Source organism: Lipotes vexillifer, unplaced genomic scaffold (genome assembly GCF_000442215.2).
Source record: "Lipotes vexillifer unplaced genomic scaffold, Lipotes_vexillifer_v1.1 scaffold916, whole genome shotgun sequence".
In the NCBI taxonomy this organism is placed as follows: Eukaryota; Metazoa; Chordata; class Mammalia; order Artiodactyla; family Lipotidae; genus Lipotes; species Lipotes vexillifer.
The window spans coordinates 2830903-2854717 of record NW_006798383.1 but is presented as its reverse complement, the minus strand read 5'-3'; the positions used below and the strand labels follow the sequence as shown (position 1 = coordinate 2854717).

The following is a 23815-nucleotide window of genomic DNA, read 5'->3' as shown; positions in this document are numbered from 1 at the left end:
GCAGAGACGGCCAGAGGGTGCCTCGGGGGCCGCGGGGCGCTCAGGGGGCGGGGCGCCGGCCTGCCCTATTCCGGCACCCATTGGCTAGTGTCTGTGCCAGTCACAGGTGGGGAAGGCATGAGTTGACAATAAGTCCCGCCTCCCTCTCCCAGGGTTGCGGGGGGTGTCCCACGGCTCTCGGCCTCCCCCTAGTGTTAGGAGGAACCCAGGTTTAGATAGAGATATTGGCGCATCCTTCTGAGGTGCTAGGGTCCCACGAAAGCACTGGGAAGTGCGCAAAGGGCTTGTCACTGTTATGGTGACACGCTGCTCAGAAGGATTTAAACATGTACTTGACAGGGACTTCCCAGGCGGCGCAGTGGTTAAGAATCCGCCTACTAGTTCAGGGGGCACAGTTCGAGCCCTCGGCCGAGAAAATCTCACATGCTGTGGAGCAGTTAAGCCCGTGAGTCACAACTACTGAAGCCTGTTCGCCTAGAGCCCCAGCTGCGCAAGGGAAGACCCCACTCGCCGCAAGCGCAACCAAGACCCAACACAGCCTAAAATAAATATTTTTAAAAACCTTAAAAAAATGTCTGACAATGGATTGATTCATTCGTCCATGTAGCGTTGGTTTTAATAGATTATAAATCTAAATGTTTCCTACCGTCTTTGAATATCCATTGACCGTACTGACTGACACTAACACTAACGGGGGTCATATGTTGAAATACCTATTTTGGAGTTCTCTCAGAAAGTAGCAAGACTTAAACTAGGATCAGTTAAATAGACATGGTGATTATTTATTTATTTATTTTTATTGGAGTATAATTGCTTTACAATGTTGTGTTCGTTTCTGCTGTACAGCAAAGTGAATCAGTTATAAGTATACGTATATCCACTCTTTTTTAGATTTCCTTCCCGTTTAGGTCACCACAGATCACTGAGCAGGGTTCCCTGTGCTAAACAATTGTTTCTCATTAGTTATCTATTTTATACATAGTAGTGTATATATATGTTGATCCCAATCTCCCAATTCATCCCACCCTCCTCTTCCCCCCTTGGTAACCATAAGTTTGTTCTCTACATCTGTGACTCTATTTCTGCTTTGCCTATAAGTTCATCTGTACCATTTTTCTAGATTCCACATATAAGCGATATTATATGATATTTGTTTTTCTCTTTCTGACTTCACTCTGTATGGACTTGGTGATTATTTAACACATGGTTAAAATGACATGGTTAAGATGACAATCTCTTTTTTGTTCTGTTTTTAGCAGAGGTATGCAGGTTGCCTTGAGGAACACCAATATTCATTATCTACTGTGAAGCTGCCCCTCTCCATTACCTTTGACTCTCTGTAACTGGGAAATGTTTTAATTCCTAAGACATCAGGTTGGGAATTATTTTCCTGCCTACAATAACTTTTCATACAGTAGTGTCTTCCACTCAATGATCTTGAAGAAATTCCAAGAGAAAGGGATAGAAGAGAGTCCTAACTACTGCTGCTATTAACTAAAGGTTCCTTGCAACTTGAAGGGATGGAGGAAATAATTTAGAGAAAAATGCACTGGGCTCATTAGAAAACAGTGACACATAATCTCTCTTCACTTCCATTTTCTCATCCATCAATGTCAATTCTAAATCCCCATGAAAATTAAAGATATACTGTTACTGAAGCTATTAGATGAACGATGTTTTAATGACCAAAAGATCATCTATACCAGTAGTTCCAAATGCCAGTCTTCAGACCAATGTTAGCATGTTGCCAAGTTTACACCTATCCAGGAAAAAATGAGAAAATCAACCAAAATGTACTTTTTTTTTCAAAAAAAGCAAATTTTATGCAATATAAATTATTTTCCTTTGTTCTGGGAATAGATTCCTCCCCATGTGTATTAAAATTTCCTTTTATTAGAGTGTGATGGTAATAGATGTTTAGGAACTGTTTATTTTGTAATAGATGTTTATTAATGTCTTATAGACCCATATGAGAACATGGCAACCTCAAATTGTCCAGGGTAGGGAGTGGAAGGACTCATCTGTAAAATCCAAACATCCACGAGTTACTGATCAATCCAAACCGAACTACAGACAAGTACTCAGGACTACATATTTCAGCATGCACTGAGAATCGCTTCAAAGGGACTACATATCCGGGCATGCAATGCAACCATCAATCGGCGTCCCCTTCTACTTATCTACGGAGACTACAAAGCCCAGGGTACTATGCGCCGGAAACGCGACGCCCCGTCCCTTAAACTAGGCGGGCCTCCGACGCCGCCTGGATGGCTTACTCAGGTGCAAGGCATGCTGGGTGTTGTAGTTCTTCGGAAGCGAGGTCGGGCCGCTCCCTGGCCACCCTGTACCGGCGGCTAGACTGCGCATGTGTGTCAGTGGCCTTAGCGGTGGACCAGGCTGGCAGTTCCTTCCTCAGAAGGGGAGATTCCTCTGCCATGGAGTCCTACGATGTGATCGCCAACCAGCCTGTCGTGATCGACAACGTGAGTTGCATCCCCCTAGCGGGGCTTATGCTCTCCTCCCCGAAGGGATCGCTTCCCGTGTTTCAGTCTGGGCCGCCGGCTCTTTGTCACTGGCCCGGCCTGTCAGGCGGGTTCAGCTGCCGCCGCCTCCGTCCTCCCCCGACCCGTAGTCCGCAGACAGGGCGGCCAGCCGGCCAGCAACCATAAGATGGAGAACCTTGGGATGGATAAAGGAAAGGGTTATAGTCCAGGCAGGGTCCTTGGGCCCTTGGCTGGAGGGGCCTTAACCGCTCTGTGAGCGCCCGGCGCCCGCCCCTCCCCAGTTTCCGATAACTCTATTGGCTCCTCTGGCTCTCCATCTTGACCGATGACCCCGCCTCTGGGCCTTGCAGGATGAGGGCAGCCCTCTGCAGTGATTGGCTCGCGCCCCTGTCGTTCTTCCGGGCCGCCATAGTGTTTCGCCTCTCTAAGGGGCGGGGCGGTGCACGAGGGCTGTTGGGATTGGTTTCTGGGACTCCCAGTGGTGCGGCCTGACTGGCTAGGGCCCGCCTGCTGGTGGAGAAGGGCTAAGTTTCCTTAGGTTCCGAGCCGGCCGGGAAGCTTGGCGGTGTACCTGGGTGGGGCAGAGAGTCTGGTGCCAGAAATGGGCTTAGGATTTCAATTTTTTCTGTGATATTATAAATTACAGAGTTAATAAAAGTCGAGAAGAAAGGAGAATGACAAAGCAAGCAGGGAGGTACCTTCCTCTTCGGAACGCCTAGTTTCTGGGGGAAAAAATTACTAAGCATAATATTTGCCAGGCACTCTAGCGCTTACATGGGGGTTTCACATACATTCGAACTGGATCCGCACAAAAACCGGGTGAATAGTTGAGGTAGGAATTTTGGTCCTCGTTTTACAAGTGTGAAAACTGAAGCGCGAAGAGGTAAAAGTGAGCCCAAGGTCGCACAGTGTAGATGCCCTAAATCCGGTGCTTTATCCATTATTCCTCTTGATAGTACCCCACGCAAATGCATCAGTAGTGACAAATGGAAAGAATCTACATACAGCTCTTCTTTTTGGCGGAAGGAGGCAGTTAAAAAAAAAATGGATTTCTGTCTTCCACTCAAAGGTTTGGTCTCACAGAGATTGGTTGCTACCTTTCTAATCCCCTTCTAAGTCTCTAAATCCCTCCATTGAGGAAAAACTGACAATTCTGTCTTAAAGTGACTGTCAGATTCGCTCCGTTGATTCAGCCCTTTGGACCTTGCGCACTTGCAAGGTCCTTTCATTTGCATCATCTCATTTAAGCTTCAACACTGATATGTAGATAGAACTTGAAATATGAAGAAAAGTGAGGCTTGGAGAGGTTAACTAACAGTATTCAAACCACCTGGTTTATGAATTAAGGATCCAAGACTCAGATTGAGATTGGGTTCTAAATTCCTCACTTTTTCCAAGGAAAGGTGCTTCTTTTGGTTAGCTTTCCTTCTCTCCAGGAAGGAGGTTGAGCTCAGTGAGACATCTCATGTTGGGGAGCAATTTTTTTTTTTGTCTGCTTCATTAGACTGTTAAACCCTGGTGGAAAAAAAAATGGTATTCCTTCGTTTTTCATTACTCTCTCTTTCCCCACCTCCGTCCCACACACAGTATCTAGGGCCTGACACCACTGTGTGCACATTGGATTTTTAATTTTACTGATGGGTGGGGGGATAAATGACTGAATATCTCTATCACGGTAATGAAGATGTCCCTAAATAAAGGATTGTGGGGGGTGGGCGGAGGCTAGTTAGTTACTGTACAGGGTTGAGTAGGACTCCTTGTTCTTGATGTTGATTTTCAGAGAACACTATTTCTGTCTTCAGCCAGTTTGTGTGCTTCATCTGCCTTTTTCTTAGTTTTAAAAAGAAAAAAAAAGAAAAGAAATTAGCAATCTCCTGTTTTCATCAGCAGTGCAGAAGGAGTAGTCTGTCCATCCCACCAGATCCTTTGCTTCTGGATTTGTCGGGCGGCAGTTCTATCTCCATCCGCTTTCTTTAATGTCACTTAAACGAATGCTTCTTAGTTCCTTCTTTCTCTTTCTTGGTAGTGTATTTGAAATGCATCAAAACAGTGGTGCATTTTCAGTTTTAAAACTTAAGGAATAGACTTGCTTTTTTCTGGGAACACATTTCCTTTATTATGCCAACAATCCCACCAAAAGGTAAAATAGGAGAAACTTAAGTAATTTTCCCACTAGGATTTACTGAGCATCTGCCACAGTTTTAGATATGGGGCCTCACGTAGTTCTTGCTGTTTGATATTTAGAGAGTTTTGTTTTGTTTTGTTTCAAAGTGAAAGATGGATAGGAAAAATCATTTGAAATATTTGAGCCAACTTTATATTTTGAGAATGTGTCTCTAGCAGATTCAACAGCTCCATAGCTTACCATGCTGCCACACTTTTATTTCTGGGCTAAAGAGAGTGTAATTAGGGCTTCCCTGGTGGTGCAGTGGTTAAGAATCCGCCTGCCAACGCAGGGGACACGGGTTCGAGCCCTGGTCTGTGAAGATCCCATGCCCGTGTGCCACAACTACTTAGCCTGTGCTCTAGAGCCCACGAGCCACAGCTACTGAGCCTGCGTGCCACAACTACTGAAACCCAGGCACCTAGAGCCCGTGCTCCACAGCAAGAGAAGCCACCACAATGAGAAGCCCACGCACTGTGACGAAAAGTAGCCCCCACTCGCCGCAACTAGAGAAAGTCTGCATGCAGCAACACTCAACACAGCCAAAAATAAATAAATAAATAAATAAACAAACAAACAAGCATAAGTCATTCTTCCCAAAGGCATATCATAGATAGTAATACAAGAAAGAGGAGGGCCACATTCTGAGAACCACAACACTTTGATTAGAATACTATGTTTATTCTGAAGCTCAAATCTTTGTGAAGATCTCGAAGGTTAAGTTCTTTCCTAAAATGGATCAACATTCTGGTCAATTTTAAGATTGTCTTCATGACCATACTGTGTGGGCCTAAATGCAGGAACAATACCAGATCTTTACAGGTTTTTCAAGCTAAGAATTTAACTGGGGGGAATGTTATGCTGCTTCAGCCCCCTTTTTGAAAAGTGGGATACTTTAAACACACAGAAGAGTTCAAAGAAGTATATAACAAGCACCCATGTAGCATGTCTTCCACCCAGATTTAATAAATGTCATTTGCCATATTTGCTTCATATTTTTTTAGGAAATAAAACGTTACAGATATAATTGAAGCCCCTTTGTACCCATCTACAATCCCATCCTTTCTTTCTGGTCCAGACATAACCCCAGAAGCAAACCATCATCGTAAAATTGATGTGCTCCTTTCCATCCATGATTTTATGGACACATGTATTTTATAATGTGTGTGTGTACAGTATTTATGTTTTGAATTTTTACTTAAGTGTTATCATCTTATTTGCCAGCTCTCCTTATTATAGAAAATTTCAAATATAAACAAAAGGAGGAGGAATAGTATAACAAACATCCACATATCCATCACCTAGCTGAAATGGTTATCAACTCTTGGTCAATCTACATTCCCACCCACTTCCCTCTTCCACACTCTTTTATTTTATTTTTTATTTATTTATTTTTGTTGTGCCAGTTCTTAGTTGTGGCAGGTGGTTTCCTTAGTTGTGGCACGCATTGGGGATCTAGTTCCCTGACAAGGGATCGAACCCTGGCCCCCTGCATTGGGAGTGCGGAGTCTTATCCACTGCACCACCAGGGAAGTCCCCACACTCTTTTAAAAGCATAACCAATATGCTATTATCAAACCTAATAAAATTAATAATAATTCCTTAATATCATCAAATATCTAGTCAATGTTCACATTTCACTAATTGTCTCACTTTTTTAAACAATTTGTCATCAGCTCTTTTTTTTAACATCTTTATCGGAGTATAATTGCTTTACAATGGTGTGTTACTTTCTGCTTTATAACAAAGTGAGTTAGCTATACATATACATATATTCCCATATCTCCTCCCGCTTGCATCTCCCCTCCCAACCTCCCTATCCCACCCCTCTAGGTGGTCACAAAGCACTGAGCTGATCTCCCTGTGCTATGCGACTGCTTCCCACTAGCTATCTATTTCACATTTGGTAGTATATATAAGTCCATGCCACTCTCTCACTTTGTCCCAGCTTACCCTTATCCCTCCCTGTGTCCTCAAGTCCATTCTCTACATCTGCATCTTTATTCCTGTCCTGCCCCTAGGTTCTTCGGAAACATTTGTTTTTAGATTCCATATATATGTGTTAGCATACAGTATTTGTTTTCCTCTTTCTGACTTACTTCACTCCGTATGACAGACTCTAGGTCCATCCACCTCACTACAAATAACTCAATTTCGTTTCTTTTTATGGCTGAGTAATATTCCATTGTATATATGTGCCACATCTTCTTTATCCATTCATCTGTTGATTGTCATCAGCTCTTAAGATCTGCTGATTCACTTAAGTTTAAGCGACACTAGAATTAGCTGAGGAAATGGAAGTCAATATATTTATGTAACACCATCACTTGTGGTGTGACTTTCAGGCTGTTGGTTATACAACTGCAGCAAGAATCCATCCGTAGTTTGACGGAGAGAGTGAAGAGGAGATGGCTTGCAGAGATAATCTCACTATTCAATTATGTATATTTTGAGAGCCACGGATGTGCTTCACATCAAGCTAGAAAGTATGTCTAGAATAGGGGTCTCGAACTCAATGCCTGCGGAGGCCAAGCAGATACATTAAAAAAGTCGGGGGGCCAGGGGGAGAAGGTAGCCTTAACAACAGTGCGAGGAATCTGAAAGGTGCATTGGGCACACCTGACCAAAGGGCCAGCTGCTTCTCATTTCCAGCCAGTTGTCCCCATGTAGGAATGCAGGCCCAGTGTTGCCATATCTTCTGATTTTTCAAGAGAGATCAGAAGTATTAAATTTCATGTGCAATCTCTAACTTTTTAACTGTTAGAAGTTAATGTAAAAGTAGTTTGTGGTATATGGAGACAGAAAGTAGATTAGTAGTTGCCTAGGGCTGGGGGTTGGTGGTGGTAAGGATGGAGAGTGGCTGCTAATGGATACAGCGTTTCTTTGGGGGATGATGACAAAGTTTTAAAATTAGATTGTGGTGAATGATTGTACACTCTGAATATACTAAGAACCATTGAATTACACACCTTAAATGGGTAAATTGTATGGCATGTGAATTTTCTCTCAATAAAGTTGTTTTTAAAAAACTACCTTGTGGGGGACTTCCCTGGTGGCTCAGTGGTTAAGAATCCGCCTGCCAATGCAGGGGACACAGGTTCGAGCCCTGGTCCGGGAAGATCCCACATGCCGCGGAGCAACTAAGCCTGTGTGCCACAACTACTGAGCCTGCGCTCTAGAGCCCAAGAGCCACAACTACTGAAGCCTGCATGCCTAGAGCCCGTGCTCCACAACAAGAGAAGTCACCTCAATGAGAAGCCCGCGCACCACAACAAAGAGTAGCTGCAAATAGAGAAAACCCATGTGCACCAACAAAGACCCAACACAGCCAAAAATAAATTAATTTTTTTAAAAAAACTACTTTGTGGGCCAAACAAAATATGTCTTTGGGCCAAAATGGGCCACCAATATCCTAGAATCTGAGGCTCCACCTCTCAGCATCCTCTTCCCACTTGTAAAATGTCAGACAGCTAGCCTCCTTCCCAGCATGTCAAGGATAATCAGTGCTTAGGATAAGGTTGCCCAAGCCACAAGGCCTATAGCCAGCAGGTACTGGGAGAGCCTTGCTGAAGGATTTGCTATTTGTTTGCCTGCATCAGAAGGAGAATTGTAGGTGGCTGGCAGCAGACTCGAGTTCCCAAAATCAAATGTTTAATGAGACTACTTTTTCAAGTAGCTTCTAAAAGGCATTTGTTTACTTGGCTTTGCCAGAGTGAATAACAAAGAGTGGCAGCTCATTTGCCAGGTATACAGTTCCTAGTTACAAATACTGTTAAAGAAATTGACATGACCCTGAAGAAATTGACCCTTTTATATGCTCTTATGGTATGGCTTGCGCAGAATAGAGGCAACTCAGCTGGCTCCTCCATCCCCACACATTCTTCACCCATTTTTCAGCTGGCCTGCCAGGCAGCTCGTGGAGCTGCAGGGACAATCTGGGTCTGGTTCCACCCTGTGCATCATTCCCAACCCTGCCTTTGCCTTCCCTGTGCCATCTCTGCCTGAGGCTTCTGGCATTCCAGCTGTTCATTCAGGTTCCATACTTTAGGCTTCATCAGCTCAATCATTTGAGCTTGGTTTTCATTTTAGTCAACGAGCATCTATTCAAGTACCTTGCACATGTGAGATACTGCTGATATACAGAGTCTCTGACTTCAAGGAATTTGCACTGAAAAGAGACGAAAGTGGAAACCATAAATTCGAATAGAAAGCAGAATGAGGGGACTTCCTGGCGGCCCAGTGGTTAAAACTTCGCCTTCCAATGCAGCGGGTGCGGGTTCGATCCCTGGTTGGGGAGCTAAGAGCCCACATGCCTCATGGCCAAAAAAAACATAAAACAGAAGCAATATTGTAACAAATTCAATAAAGACTTAAAAAAATGGTCCACATCAAAAGTGTATATATATATATATATATATATATGTTTTTTTTTAAGAAAAGCAGAATGAAATTTATGCTACCTAGTAAAACAGGTAATGGTGATTTGGGGAGATAATAGGAAGAGGATAATTAATTCCAACTGGGGATTATTCTTCAGGAGCAAGGCGGTGGTATTTGAACTGGGCATTTTATACTCTTGCCAGGAAGGATGGAGAGAAAGAAAAGAACATAACATCTTAATCTGCCTTGTCACTCAGCCTCCAGTCCTTTTGCTAGTAAACTCAAAATCAAATATCCAGGAAAATCATCTCTTAAAAATATCTAGGAACTTTCCTGGCGATCCAGTTGTTAACACTCTGTGCTTCTACTGTGGGAGGCACAGGATCAATCCCTGGTCAGGGAACTAAGATCCCGTATGCCACGTGGTATGGCCAAAAAAAAAAAAAATCTAGAGTCTAAAGCACAGACTCTAGATTACTTTTCTTGTTTTCAACCTCTACCAGGAGATCCAGTTAGTCTGCTGGCATCACCACACCCAGATGAAGGCAGTGGGCAATTATTGGAAGCTGGAGCTCACAAGTTCCCAGAGTTCTCTTGTACAGTGTTCTTTTCACTAGCTGTGCTGCTGTCCCAGGGCCCTTGGGTTTGCAGTAAGATGGTCTTTTCCTCCTTCCCGGTCTTTGAGCTCAGTTTACAGCTGCACCTTTTCCAGGCTCCTTGCTGTTCTGCCTAGGCCAATGAGTTTGCGCATTGTCTCCTGTTTTTTCTGTTGGCAGAGGCTCCTGCTGTCTTAGAGACCGGGCTTGCCCTGCTCTCCTCCCATACTGCTTTCCCTGTCCTTCAGCCACTTCTTACCTCCTCCCTCTGTCTTGCTAAGATCAGGCACCAGGATGACCCATCTCACCCCACCCCACCCCCTGCCCTTCTCCTATAGAAGAGCAGAAATAAGAGACAGGGAGAGATCCAGGGCTGTTGCCAGGAAGCCTTTGGTACCAAGGTAACCTTGGCTAGTTAGCTCTCCTGATGTGTTTACTGCTTGCTGTGTAGGTCCTGGAAATATCAATATTACACTCGCCCCAGGAGAAGTGGTCAACATGCAGCAGGAAAAGGCTTGCCCTAATTACACTTGCAGCTGCAAACTGTGTTGGGGGGTGGAAGGACGAGGGTATCAGATGTGGTGGTAGAAGAATTAAGAAGGAAGAAAACAGGGTGAATCTCAAGCAGTGTCAGGCCTCGACATCTGTCCTGCGTGGAGTTGATGTCCAGAGTCAATGTTTACTTTGGCTGGGCCCGGGTGGTACCAGAGATGATGATGGGAGACATCAGATTCTTCTCAGACAGTGCTTTAGGGCTTTCCTGCTGTTTACCTCAAGAGACCAACAAGTAAAGCAAAGCATAGGGAAAAAACAAAACAACCACCACAAACCCCGCACAAAGCATAGTGGTCTGCCCCTGTAGTCAGAACCAGACAACGTGTGTCATATTGGAGTTAACTTCAAGTATGGCAGCGCTCGTGGTGGTGTCTGTCATAGAGGCCTTGGAGGGCAGGGATAGTCTGGGTCTGAGCTGGGAAAGTAGGTTAGAAGCATTCCACGATGGTGTAACAGAATCATGCGCTCTTCCCTCCTTGTTTATATTCCTAAACTTGGCTGCTTTGGTGCTTCTAGTCACTTTCCTCTTCGCTCCTCAAGAGTTCTTTTTTTTTTCCCTTTTTAATTCCTAAAATAAAACATGTTCAATGTAGAAAAGTCAAAGAATACATAAAAATCAAATAATATTCAGAGTATGCAATAGAAATGCCCCTCACAATCCCCAGCCCCACTGCCCTCCCTTTGGTGTGTGTTCACTGTTCAGATTCTCATACAAGTGGATATAGTATACATAAGTATAAGGTCTCTCTCTTTAAAGTAAAGATGGAACCATATTATACATACTGTATGATATATATCTCCTCTTGTTTTTGTGATATTGTGACTTCTCTTTCTCTCTCTCCTCAGGGATCCGGTGTGATTAAAGCTGGTTTTGCTGGTGATCAGATCCCCAAATACTGCTTTCCAAACTAGTAAGTCATTCTGTAGCTTAGTCAGAAGCTTGGGAGGCTTGTCAGCTTTATTATGGTGTCAGCCCTCCATCTTTTAGGGAGAAAGGATCTCTCATTTGGGTCAGTCTTGGTACTCAAAACAACAAGCGAGGGACAGGAGCTGGCTTTTGGAGTAAGCAGACAGTTGCCTGCAGGGTACAATCCGAGAGGTGAATTTTTTTAAATTTGATTTTATCTGATGCCAAAAATGTTATCATTTTTGACTCATTGCTTTGGATGACAGTCTCTTCATGGAACCCTCTTCTTAAAATTCTCCTATCACCCAGGATGGGGTTTAACATTAAACCATACCTACCATCCTAGTGAGAATGAGTTTTTGTTTTTTTATATATAAGTTTATTTTTATTTTTGGCTGCATTGGGTCTTCGTTGCTGCGCGCAGGCTTTCTCTAGTTGCGGCACGAGGGCTTCTCATTGCAGTGGCTTCTCTTGTTGTGGAGCACAGGCTCTAAGCGCGCGGGCTTCAGTAGTTGTGGCATGTGGGCTCTAGAGCACAGGCTTAGTAGTTGTGGTACACGGGCATAGTTGCTCCGCGGCATGTGGGATCTTTCCGGACCAGGGCTTGAACCCGTGTCCCCTGTGTTGGCAGGCAGGTTCTTACCCACTGCACCACCAGAGAAGCCCAAGGATGAGTTTTTTTCTCAGCACTTTCTTCCTAAGGCAGAGAGATTGCAGGCAGGAAAAGGGCATGGGTGCCTGGGAAAGGGGCTCAAAGCAGTAGAAAAAGGAAGAAACGCCATCTGTCAGTTACAACATCACAGTTTTCCTTAATAGGAGGCCTGGGCAGGAGGCTAAGGAGACAAAAACTTTTTGAGTTAATCGATCTAAATGAATTCTTGTTTCCCTGTCTCTCTTGATCTGCATATATACTGTGGAAAAAGAAGAACTAGAGGTATTGAATCCTCCAGAATTTGTTTTAATAACTTATAAAATAATATAAATATATGAAATATATGAAATACAAATGACTTAAAATAATAAATACAAAAAAATAAAATAATACATGTTTATTATAGAAATTGTGGGAAGTGCAGAAGAGTAGAAAGAGGAAAATCAAAATCAACTATAATCTCATTCCTCAACAATAATCACAGTAGAATTGAGTATATTTCTTCCCATCCAAGTACGTGCATCAGTACATCCTTCCTGTGTCCTGTCATGTGTCGTGTCATGAAATGAAAAGTGATGGTCCTCCCTGCTCTCTTTTGTAGTGTGGGCAGACCCAAACACGTTCGTGTCATGGCAGGTGCCCTCGAAGGTGACATCTTCATTGGCCCCAAAGCGGAGGTAATCCCCAGTCCCACTGAAGAAGCCTCAAGCCAACAGGAGCCTTCATTGTTCCCCACTCGGGCAGTGTCCCACAGTGGGACATGGCCACAAGTAAAAGGAGCAATTTCCTCTTGAGCTCTCCCCTTTCACTCTCTCATCCTAGAAAGAGTAAACCTAGTTGGTTTCTTTCTCCCAGGAACAGCCTCTGGTTCTGGAGAAAAAACATCTGGAACCCCACTTTGGGAAACAGAGACCAGTCTAGAAAAGAGGGCTTTCGCCTCCCTTCTGTACGCTGTCACTACATTGCCAATGATTAAGTTGACTGGCTTCGTTATTTTTTTGGCAGAAGTGATTGGGGGGAAATTCTAGCTGGGATACCCTGGGGATAAGTTAATTAGCACAGTTTGGCAGTTAATTAGCACAGTTTTCCTCAGGCAGCTTCTAGAAGCAGAACAACAGAATCATTGTTGCCAACCTTGGTTGCAAACGCCAGGAGATTGTGTCCTGGAACCAGGCAATGAGGAGGGTGCCACCCAGTGGCCCACGGAAATGCAGAAGCCCTCTGGTTGGACACTGAGTACAGTTCGCAGCATACAGCTTAGAGACTTGGAGGCTGGGTGGCCCGCCCTTAGCTGTGGTTGAGGACTGCAGGCCCTGGAAGAGCAGGGCCCACCTGGCAGCCCTGCTGAGAGGCTGGCTGTTGCTGTAAGTGCTGATCTCTGCCCCCAGGAGCACCGAGGACTGCTCTCCATCCGCTACCCCATGGAGCATGGCATCGTCAAGGACTGGAACGACATGGAGCGCATCTGGCAATACGTCTATTCTAAGGACCAGCTGCAGACTTTCTCAGAGGAGGTGAGGGTCCTATGTTCAGGGTGCCCCTGCAGGGTTTGCAGAGCAGGCAGAGCCCCTACCCCAGAGATGAGGCGGATGACGATGATAACTACCACGAGCATTTGAGTCTTATGTTCTAGGCACCAGGCCATTTGCATTTAATCTTCACAGCATTCCTATGAGATACAGGTAGTATTATCTCCATTTTATAAACAAGGGAACAGAAGGTCAGAGAAGCCAGGTGGTGTTTTTAAGATCACCCAGTGAATAGAGTAATAGAGCTGGGATTCAAACCCATGTCTTTCAGACTTCAGAGCCTATACTCTTTTTTTTTTTTTTTTTTTTTGCGGTACGCGGGCCTCTCACTGTTGTGGCCTCTCCCATTGCGGAGCACAGGCTCCGGACGCGCAGGCTCAGCGGCCACGGCCCACAGGCGCAGCGGCCACGGCCCACAGGCGCAGCCGCTCCGCGGCATGTGGGATCCTCCCGGACCGGGGCACAAACCCGTGTCCCCTGCATCCGCAGGCGGACTCTCAACCACTGCGCCACCAGGGAAGCCCAGAGCCTATACTCTTTACCTTCTAAGAAAGGAAGTCTCAACTCAGAAACACAAAAGGAAGGTGCATACTAGGCTTACCAGAATTTCCAGGGGAGGGATATGTTCCATTTTTTAAAAGTACAGTCAATATTGAAATTTAATTTTCTATTTTGAAAAACAATTTTTAACTATTATGTTTATCGTAATAATTCCAAATTTAGAGTTTAGCAAAATCTTGATAACTGGAGCTATACAGTAGGTACAAGGACCTATATAAGAATCTTGGAAGACAAGGAGGGGAGTAAGGGATGAGGACAGAATGAGACTTTAAAGGGGGTGTGAATTTAGAAAGTTGAGAAACTGACTTGGGTGGGGATAGGTGACAAGCCCAGTTTGTCCTTATTTGGAGAGAGGCTGACAAAGGTCACCTGAGCTCTCCAACCAGCCACACAGTACTAATGAGGGGTGGGAATCTGGCCTCGCCCTGATTGCCGTCTGGGCATCTTTCACCAGCATCCTGTGCTCCTGACGGAGGCGCCTTTAAACCCGCGGAAAAACCGGGAACGAGCTGCTGAAGTTTTCTTCGAGACCTTCAATGTGCCAGCCCTTTTCATCTCCATGCAAGCTGTGCTCAGCCTGTGAGTAGCAGCTGGCTGGCTAGCCTGGCCCCTTATGGGGAAAGCAGTCCTTTGGCAGAGTCGAGGCTGCCTCTCCTTTGGGTTGGTTCAGAGTCACCTGAGCATCTCTGCCAGGGAAGGTTGGATGGTGGGAAAGACAGCATCGAGGCTGTTTCCCAGTCTCATAACTCCCTGCTGGTTTGGTGCCAGAGGCTCTCCCCTCAGCCTGCTGGGAAGGCCATGTGCTGCAACAGCTCTCCCTGCAGGCCCCTGTAATGACTTCGGGTATTATTTCAGGGCCTACTTGTGCCGGGTGCTATGCAAGCCTGGTGATAGGGTCGTGATGGAAACACCTCTGTGTTCCCTGTTCTCACACCCCCATCGTTCCATCATGCTCCCAACCTGCCTCACACCAGGGTTAGGTATATTGCCGAGATCGTACACTGGTGACCTACAGACGGCATGTGTTTGGCCCCATTAAAAAATTGTGAGCCAGCATTTAAAAATTAGGACATTTCCTATCAAAATCCAAATTTCCGGCTTCTCTGAAAAAATGGGAAGATCTGGTCATGCTGGGCCTGTACTCCTCTAGAACAAAAATCAGCTGGAGCTGAAATAAAATAGCAGCTGCACTTTAGATAGGGTTTGCAAACTTGACTTCACCACAGTCCTCTCTATTGCCTGTTGGACTCCCAACACGAAGGCAGAATGTCAGTTGCTATTTATGAAACATTGTGGGTTTTTCCCCTCATATCACAGAAATATATGTCTGTACCCTTGTCCTTACCAAAAGAGAAAATACTAAGGACAGACCTAGAGGGCCATGTGGGAAAAAGCTAGTTTTTTATCAAAGTGAAGATATTATTTTCTTTTACTCATTCACTTTTCCTGCCTGACCCCTGTAGGCATTTGAGTTTTTTCCTCTTGTCTAGAGAGTAAAAACTGTCCCTCAGGCTGGGTCCCTGAAGCAGTTGAAGGCCAGGCCATCTCCTGCGGTTAGAAGGCCTGCTCTTCTGGGGGTTGGGGAAGGAGCTTGGAGAGGCTCAGCTCCTTTCCTTCAGACACTACAGGCTTGCTTGCTTCAGTACTCAGGCTGCCTTCGTACTTAGTCCAGTCGAAGGCTTCTGGAGAAGGCAGGCCCCAGCTTTAGTTTAGCTGACACTGAACTCTAGCAAGAAGTGAGTTTCTTCCCCGAGTGAGGAGGCAGGGGTTGGTGATGGTTTGCCCCCTTTGCTTCAGTTATGCCACCGGCAGGACCACGGGTGTGGTGCTGGATTCTGGGGATGGTGTCACCCATGCTGTGCCCATTTACGAGGGCTTTGCCATGCCCCACTCAATCATGCGCATCGACATCGCTGGTCGGGATGTCTCTCGCTTCCTTCGCCTCTACCTGCGCAAGGAAGGCTATGATTTCCACTCATCCTCCGAGTTTGAGATTGTCAAGGCCATAAAAGAAGTAAGTGTTGCCCCCATGGGCCCAGGGCTGGGAGAGGGAATGGGAACAGCAGCCAGGACCTCCGTGACCTGAAGTGAAGAGCGGCAAAGCTCCTGTCCCGGGGATCAGGCTCTGCCCTCCCCAGCCAGGCCTCCTGGCAGCTGTGTGATCTCCAGCTGGGTCCCCTGACCCTGACGGATTCACCTTCCAAAGTGCTGCCATCTTGTGGCAGAAAGGGAGCTGCCTCTATTTCCTAAGCTGGGTGATGAGCACAGCCATGCTCGTTTACTTAATGCTTTTTATACATTACGTACAAATTATATACGTTCTTTTACATCCTTGAAGAAGTCAGAATACTTTTTTCTTTTTAGGTAAAATGAACCCTCCTGCCACCTATAGCTCTAGGAGACCCCGGAGCTGGGTAGGCAGTACCCAGAACCGTATGAGTAGTAGGAGAAAAACACCTGAGTCTGTACTAAAATTAGGGTGTGGTCTCAGACCAAAATGCAGAAAGCTGAGTTGCCACGCTTGCCCAGCAGGAAGGTGGAGCAGGTGAAAACCATATCCTAAGAAGGGGCAGGGAGATTTCGGTCAGCCCTCACCGGGTGGCACTTAGCATATGCAGCTCTAACGACCTTTAGGGCAGTCACTGCAATGGGCAGATTTCTGCAGCAGCACATCACTCCCGGGGACTTTGGGTAGGCGCCAGGTTTCCTGCCTGCCTGACTTGTGCTTGGTTCTGCAGAGAGCCTGCTACCTATCCATAAACCCCCAGAAGGATGAGACACTAGAGACGGAGAAGGCACAGTACTACCTGCCCGACGGCAGCACCATTGAGGTAGGTGTCCGGACCTCTCCCCTCAGGCCGCCCAGGCCCCAAAAGCTCTGGGCCCAAACCAAACTTCCCACGGGCAGGCTGGAGTCAGGTCCTTCACACCATCTGCCTGGAGCAGCATAGCTCTTGAGCTGCAGTGTCTTCTGCAGAGCGAGGTGCCAGGGACTTTGCTTGTCCTGTGTGGAGGGGAGGAGGCACCAGAGGCGTCTTCCTAGGTCGGAATGGGACTAGGAAGGGTGAGGTAGAGTGCTGTCCTTAACCACTTAGGCACAGTGTAGGGTGAGTTCCATCTCCCTGGACCTCCATTGATAGGAAGAAATTTCCACATATGAATGAATCCATCTATTAAGTCTCTGGCTGGCAAGTGCCAGAGCTAGGATTACACACAGGAGCTTCCTCTCTGTAGTTTCCCAGGAGCCCTGTTTGTTCCTTTTTGTTCCCAGGAGCTCTCTCTTTGTTCTTCTTTGTGCCCTTGACGTATAAGGTCTTGCCTGAGCGTGGCCTTCCTAGCCACCTGGTTACTAAGCCGTGGGCAGAGGGCCCTCTTCCATTCCCACTCCCAGAGGGACCTCAGCCCCCACCCCAGCCTGAGAAGCTTGCGCCCCCCCCGCAGATTGGTCCTTCCCGATTCCGGGCACCTGAGCTGCTGTTCAGGCCGGACCTGATCGGCGAGGAGAGCGAGGGCATCCATGAGGTGCTGGTGTTTGCCATCCAGAAGTCTGACATGGACCTGCGGCGCACGCTTTTCTCTAACATCGTCCTTTCGGGAGGCTCCACCCTGTTCAAAGGTTGGTCTTTGCTCTCAACGCCCTTCCCCAGGAAGCTTCCACATACTGCTGGGCCCAGACGCCCAGAGAATTGACGTGAGATTCTCCTTTCCTGCCCATTCAGGTTTTGGTGACAGGCTATTGAGTGAAGTGAAGAAATTGGCTCCGAAAGATGTGAAGATCAGGGTAGGAGCATGCTGGGGGCGGGGCCAGGGGCTGGGTGGAACTGAGCCTCCCAGGATCTGGAGGGCCGTGTGGCGTGGCCTCCCCTCCTGCTCTGCCCAAGTTTTTCGGGCACCGCCAGATGGCTCCCAGCTTCTACTCTGCCCCTGAAGCCCACCAGAGCAGAGGACCCATCTTCACTCTCCCTCTTCACAAAAGGGGGCAGTTCTGATACCCAGATGTGGCAGGGTGCTAGGCTGAGGGCCCCACACATGGTCTTTCAGGGAAACGGTAACACTGACAGGAGACTGACTTTGGCTGCTCCCCTGTGACACAGTCTAACGTCTTAGTGACTGCTGAGGAGAGCTGGCCTGAAGAAGGAGGGATCCTGAGTGGAGGAGTGTGGTTCCTGCCGTACAATCTGCTTCCCACCAGCCCCCGACGGAGCCAAATCTTGCCCCCAGATAGCCCCAGCTTCCCTGGGAGCCATAGATACTTAGGGATGCCGGGAACCTGTTTCTTCAGATGAGCAGGCTGGCCACAGTACCCCCCAGAGAGGCCACAGGGTCCAGCAGGGACATAACTTAAAGCCTGTTTTATGAAATATATCCACTGAAATATATCCACGTATCCACCGGCTCTCACTGGCGGTGAGAATTGGCCATAAAGGTGAGTAGTGGCAGGGAAAGGGAGAGGGGAGGATGGACGTCTCAGATTCCTCTTTCCACCCACCCCTGCAGATATCTGCACCGCAAGAGAGACTGTATTCCACATGGATTGGGTAAGTAGCTCTTCTGGGCATAAGAGCAGAACAGGAAGCAAAGGCATTGATTACCCCTCACCACCCCATCCCTTTAAAGAAAAGCCTGGTCTGGTTTGGCCCCAGGGGGACTGGCTGGCTCCATGAGTACCCACTCCCCTTCTCTGACATTGTTCCTTTGGATTCCCTCCACTCCAGGGGCTCCATCCTCGCCTCCCTGGACACCTTTAAAAAGATGTGGGTCTCTAAGAAGGAATACGAGGAAGACGGTGCCCGATCCATCCACAGGAAAACCTTCTAAGATTGGGGCATCATCTTCACCTCTCTCTGAAGTTAACTCCACTTTAAAACTCGCTTTCTTGAGTCGGAGTGTTTGCGAGGAATTGCCTGTGTGTATGAGTGTGTGTGTGGGTGTGTGGGTACGAGTGTGTGCGCATATGCGAGTGCCGTGTGGCCCGGGGATCCCAGGGATCCCGGGGCCCAGAAGGACGATGAACTACCCATGATGGTGACGGCCTGAGACCTGGGGTTGACCACTAACTGGCCCCTGACAGGGAAGAGCGCTGGCAGAGGGCCCTGCTCTGTCAGCGGGGCCTTTGGCTGGCTGTGTGGGACTATGTTTACTACCATAGGGAGACAGAGAGGGAGGTAAACCCAACCCCCGGGAGACCTTGCTGCTGCCCATCCTAGGCTGGGCCAGCCCCACCCCTACCCCACCCAGGGTGCCCTGCGGCCCAAGGCAGCTGCTGCCTCCCCTTGCTCATCATTCTGCTCTCAATGCCTCTTGATCACAGACTGAGGGCCAGGGTTGAGTTCTGTCTGGTTTTGTTGCAGTTTGGGTTTAGAAAGCTGGAAAAGCACTCCAGGAGCAGTTACTGAGACTTCGGTATCAGGAGGGGGCAGGATGCCCTCAGCTTCACCTGGAGACCAGGACCACACTGGGCATTTGAGGAGGGCAGGAGTAGTGCTACTGCTGATGGGTGGCAGAGTTAACGCTCTAACCCCCCAACCCCCATCCGGGGATCTCGGGAGAGTTTCAGGAGCCTGTTGGCCCCAGGCCCTTGCTTTCCATCCATCCATGGGCAAAGCCATCTTCAGTTTTATTTATTGAAGTGTTTGTTCAGTACAGGGACTGGAGCGAGGGAGCTCACTGCCTCCTGCCCGCCAGTCACCCTGTTCACACTAACGTTTACAGCACCTAGCTTAGCATAGCGTCCAGGGCCCCGCCACTCCCTGCTAACAGTGAACTGACAGTATCCACAGGCCTCAGGACCATTTGGGATCAGAGGCTACAAAGTCACTCCAGCCTCTTTCTTTCTCCCTCTTCCACTTGCTCACCACCCTGGAATCAACAGGCTGGTTGCTGGTTGGATTTTCTGAAACAGGAGGTAGAATCACCCTTTGGCAGAGGCTGCTAGCAAAGGAGGGGTGTTGGGGATCCAGCCTCCTTAGAACTGGAGAAAGAGCTGCAATTAAGTTGCCTTTTCCCACGCTAGCTGACCCGGGGGGGACTAGGTTGTAGAGGCGAGACGGCCCCCTCTGGGCTGATTTGTGCCATTCTTGTCTTTGCACTCGTTTGGTTAGGGAGGGGCCAGACCAGAGTGCCAGGAGCTGATGGGCTCAGGCCCACCTCCTCTGGTCCAGTGGGGCCAGGTGCCTACCCTGGACTGGGCTGGCCTGGCAGTGATCCCAAGCCTCTTCAGGCCAGATGTTGCAAAGCTGGGGCTAGCAGATATTCACCGGCACCCTCACCTGTGACACCAAGACCTGCCCTGATCCCAGATTCCAGGCAGTATTCTCCCCCATGCCGTCCAACGACCAAAGGCCCTGCCAGGTGTGGGCCGCAGCAGCAGGTGTGTGTGAAAGCGATGTGGCGACCCACAGACTGCAGTGTGCTTAACCAGCTCACCTCCCCCGCCCTTAGCCCAAGCCCGTCCCTCGCACAGCCTCGCACAAACCACGTTGCCTGGTGGGGCCCAGTGTACTTAAATAAACTTGTTCCAATAGACACATCAGCTGGGCCTCTGTCTGTAGCCAGTGCAGGGTGGGAGGAGGGAGGAGCTGTGGGCCCGGAATCTGAGGCTGTGACTGGGCCTAGTCTGTCCTCTAGAGGGCACTGTTGCACCAGCCAGACTTGGCCTGACCTTAGCCCAAGCCCCAGCCTGTCAGGTGGACGCAGAGAAGATGGTGTTCACAACGAAGCCCAAAGACCAGGTCAGGAATGAGGGTCCCAGGCCTGTGCACATGCCCAAGCCCATGGATGAGACTCCACCCCAAATGAGGGGGCCAGCTCTTCACATCTCTGAAGTCAGAAGCTTATTAAAATACTGTTCCTGTGGCCCACGTGCAGATATTCTAATTAATCAGTTCTCCATTTTAACCCTGTATACTTGGGGGGTAGTGGGGAGCGGTTTTCCAGGCACTTTACAAATGTTAATCCATTTGATTCTCCCAACAACCGTACAAAGTGTAAGTATGTTTGTTATTCCTTATATAATTTCCCAAAGCTCTGCCCTTTGTTAGCTAGAATTTGAACCCAAGCAATATAGCCCTAGGGCCTACATTCTTTTTTTTTTTTTTTTTGTGGTACATGGGCCTCTCACTGTTGTGGCCTCTCCCGTTGCGGAGCACAGGTTCCGGACGCGCAGGCTCAGCGGCCATGGCTCACGGGCCCAGCCGCTCTGTGGCATGTGGGATCTTCCCGGACCGGGGCATGAACCCGTGTCCCCTGCATCGGCAGGCGGACTCTCAACCACTGCGCCACCAGGGAAGCCCGGGCCTACATTCTTAACCGCTGTGCACACCCTCAAATAACCATTGGACTAGAGCAGTGGTTCCCAATCAAAGTCAGTTTTGCCCCTTAGGACACACTTGGCAATGCCTGGAGATGTTTGGTCGTCACAATTGGAAGGAGATGCTACTGACATCAAGTAGGCAGAGGCCAGGGATGCTGCTAAACACCCACAACAAAGAACAGCCCAGCCCCAAGTGTCTGTAGTGCTGAGGCCGAGAAACGCTGACCTCAAGCAGAGGTTCTCAGTCCCAGCTGCACGGTAAAATCACCACAGAGCTTTCCAAAACCCCAGTGCCAGGCGGTACCCAGACCCATGAAGTGAGAGTCTTGGGGAACTCAGACACCAGCATCTTTGCAAGCTCCCAAGCAACTCCAAGGTTAAGGACCTCTAGCCTAGAAGTGGCCACTCCTCCTTGCCCACCACGTCCAGCAGTGGTACATGGGAAACGCACTGGGGCTACGACCGCAGGCCTGAAAGCTGTTTTGCTCCCAAGGGCCCATGCGGCCACGGGCCTGCAGGCTCTCCCTGCTACCCCAGTGACTCTGGTGTGGGTGGCCCCCCACTCATCTCTGAAAATGCTCTCAGGCTGCTCTTATTAAGTAAGGAATCCTGTTCCCCAACCCACCACTCCCACACACAGCACAGACCTCAGGAGTGGGAATAGAAATGACAGACTTCGATCAGGCTGTGATGAAATGAACATCGCTGAGAGGCCAGCTGGGGGCGCGGGCGCCCCGCAGCAGCTAGGGCGCGCTACTCCACGCACAGCTGAGGCAGAGAGTTCTGAGAGAAGCCACCGCAAGGGGCAGGTGGGACTCAGTTTCCTCTGACTAGGCCAAAGTGGTTTCCGAGCCCACATAGGGCGCCAGCCCCAGCCAGGTAGGGGGATAGGCCTCTGTGCCCACAGCAACCCCACGTGCCCACAGGGCGGGCCCCCTCCCTTCGTGATCCTCTTCTTCCCCCTGCCGCACAGGAGGAAGCGGGTCCCTGAGCACAATGCCCCAACCCTTGCCCAAGCTGGGCCCCGACAGCCAAGCAGGAACTTAGACCTCAGTGACGCTCCCTGTGCAGCCCCAGGAGCTCCCACTCCGCCATCTGTCCTCCAGGCTGCACCCCAGGAAGGCGAAAGAGACTGGCCGCCCAGGACTGCAGGTAGCGTCCTCAGCAGGGTGGCCTTGCCTCTCCCCTCACACCATCTTAACGTCCAGGGTTTGGGCCCGTGACAGGTTCTGACGCTGGGCTTTGACCGCGTGCAGGCGTCTCCCATACAGCGTGAACTGGGACCAGGTGAACAGCTGCAGCAGAGCACAGGTGATGGGCACCAGCACGAGCAGGTAGAAGCAGCCCTGGCGGAGCGTCGGGGCCTGTGGTGGGGGTGGAGCCGGGGGCTCTGGCCAGGGCTGGGCACTCCCCACAGGCGTCAGTGCGGGCTGCTGGAAGAGATCATGACCTAGGACGAGAGAGTCCGCAGAAACAACAGGTCAGCCCTGGTCTCCTCCACAGTCCACGGTGCCGCATCTCACACGCCACGGGCACATGTCCAAATGGCAGTTCTTGATTCCTCCCCCAGTCTTGCTTCTCCCCTGTTCTTTTCTTCTTGGGGAATGGCACCGCCATCCCCCCAAAAACCTCGAAGTCTTCCTAGATTCCTCAGTTAATTTCACCACTCCCCAACAGCCAATCCTTCACTTTCCCCAACTCCAAAACACAGCCCAAAACAAACACTTCTTTTCAGCCCCCGGCCCCGCCTCCATCGCCTGTGCCACAGCCTCCCTACAGCCCATCCTCCGTGCAGCAGTCAGAGCGAACTTTAAAGCGTTTAAATCAGACGAGGCCACTCCCCTACTTAAAAGCCACCCAATAGCTGCACTGAGAATAAAATTCAAACCCTGCCCAGATCTACAGAGCCCTCTTAACTTTTCCAGCCTCATCTCCAAACCACTCTTTTTTTTTTTATAAATTTATTTCTTTCTTTATTTTTGGCTGCGTTGGGTCTTCCTTGTTGTGTGCGGCCTTTCTCTAGTTGCGGCGAGCCAGGGCTACTCTTCGCTGCGGTGCGCGGGCTTCTCACTGCAATGGCTTCTCTTTCTGCGGAGAACGGGCTCTAGGCGCGCCGGCTTTAGTAGTTGTGGCACACGGGCTCAGTAGTTGTGGCTCACGGCTCTAGAGCGCAGGCTCACTAGTTGTGGCACATGGGCTTAGTTGCTCTGTGGCATGTGGGATCTTCCCGGACCAGGGCTCGAACCCGTGTCCCCCGCATTGGCAGATGGATTCTTAACCACTGCACCACCAGGGAAGTCTGCCAAACCACTCTTGATAACTTGGGCCCACTTCCAGTTCTCTCTGTCTGGGATTTGCTGAGATCTTTGTAGACCAAATCCTCACCATTCAGTTCACATCCTGGGTGTCACCTCCTCAGAGAGACCTTCCCGGACCACACTAAGCAGCTTCTCAGTCACACTGGCTAGTTTTTACCAACGCACTTATCACTACCTGTTTGGCTGTTTATTGCCGACCCTACCCCCACCCCCTGACTAGAATATAAGCTCCATGATGGCAAAGACCTTGTCTTATTTTGTTATCTCCCTCCCTAGAGGCACCTAGAGCAGCACCTGGCAGAGAAGGCATTCCATACATATTTGTTGAATGAATGAA

General features: G+C 48.8%; 2 protein-coding genes across 4 annotated transcripts in view; one reads left to right on the top strand and one right to left on the bottom strand.

Annotated features, from left to right (window-relative positions):
• Positions 1-2358: 2358 nt before the first annotated feature.
• On the top strand, positions 2359-20380 carry ACTR1A (actin related protein 1A). Of its 3 annotated transcripts, XM_007470406.1 has the most exons (11): positions 2363-2483; positions 11046-11110; positions 12360-12435; positions 13147-13272; positions 14303-14427; positions 15646-15862; positions 16587-16679; positions 17290-17464; positions 17568-17629; positions 18346-18386; positions 18564-20380. In XM_007470406.1, exons 1-11 carry the CDS (start codon positions 2436-2438, stop codon positions 18664-18666), a joined length of 1131 nt encoding a protein of 376 aa, XP_007470468.1. In that variant the 5' UTR covers positions 2363-2435; the 3' UTR covers positions 18667-20380. The 3 variants fall into 3 exon arrangements, with proteins under 3 accessions (XP_007470470.1, XP_007470468.1, XP_007470469.1); XM_007470408.1 differs by lacking the exon at positions 12360-12435 and having other exon boundaries at positions 2359-2483; positions 18564-18973; XM_007470407.1 differs by lacking the exon at positions 11046-11110 and having other exon boundaries at positions 2375-2483; positions 18564-18938.
• Positions 20381-21815: 1435 nt separating this feature from the next.
• Positions 21816-23815, bottom strand: part of SLC68A1 (solute carrier family 68 member 1) — a 6255-nt gene continuing 4255 nt past the window's right edge. Inside the window, exon 8 of the mRNA XM_007470405.1 lies at positions 21816-22610. Within this exon, the coding sequence (XP_007470467.1) occupies positions 22348-22610 (263 nt within the window). The 3' untranslated portion in view covers positions 21816-22347. The remainder of the gene's footprint in view (positions 22611-23815) is intronic.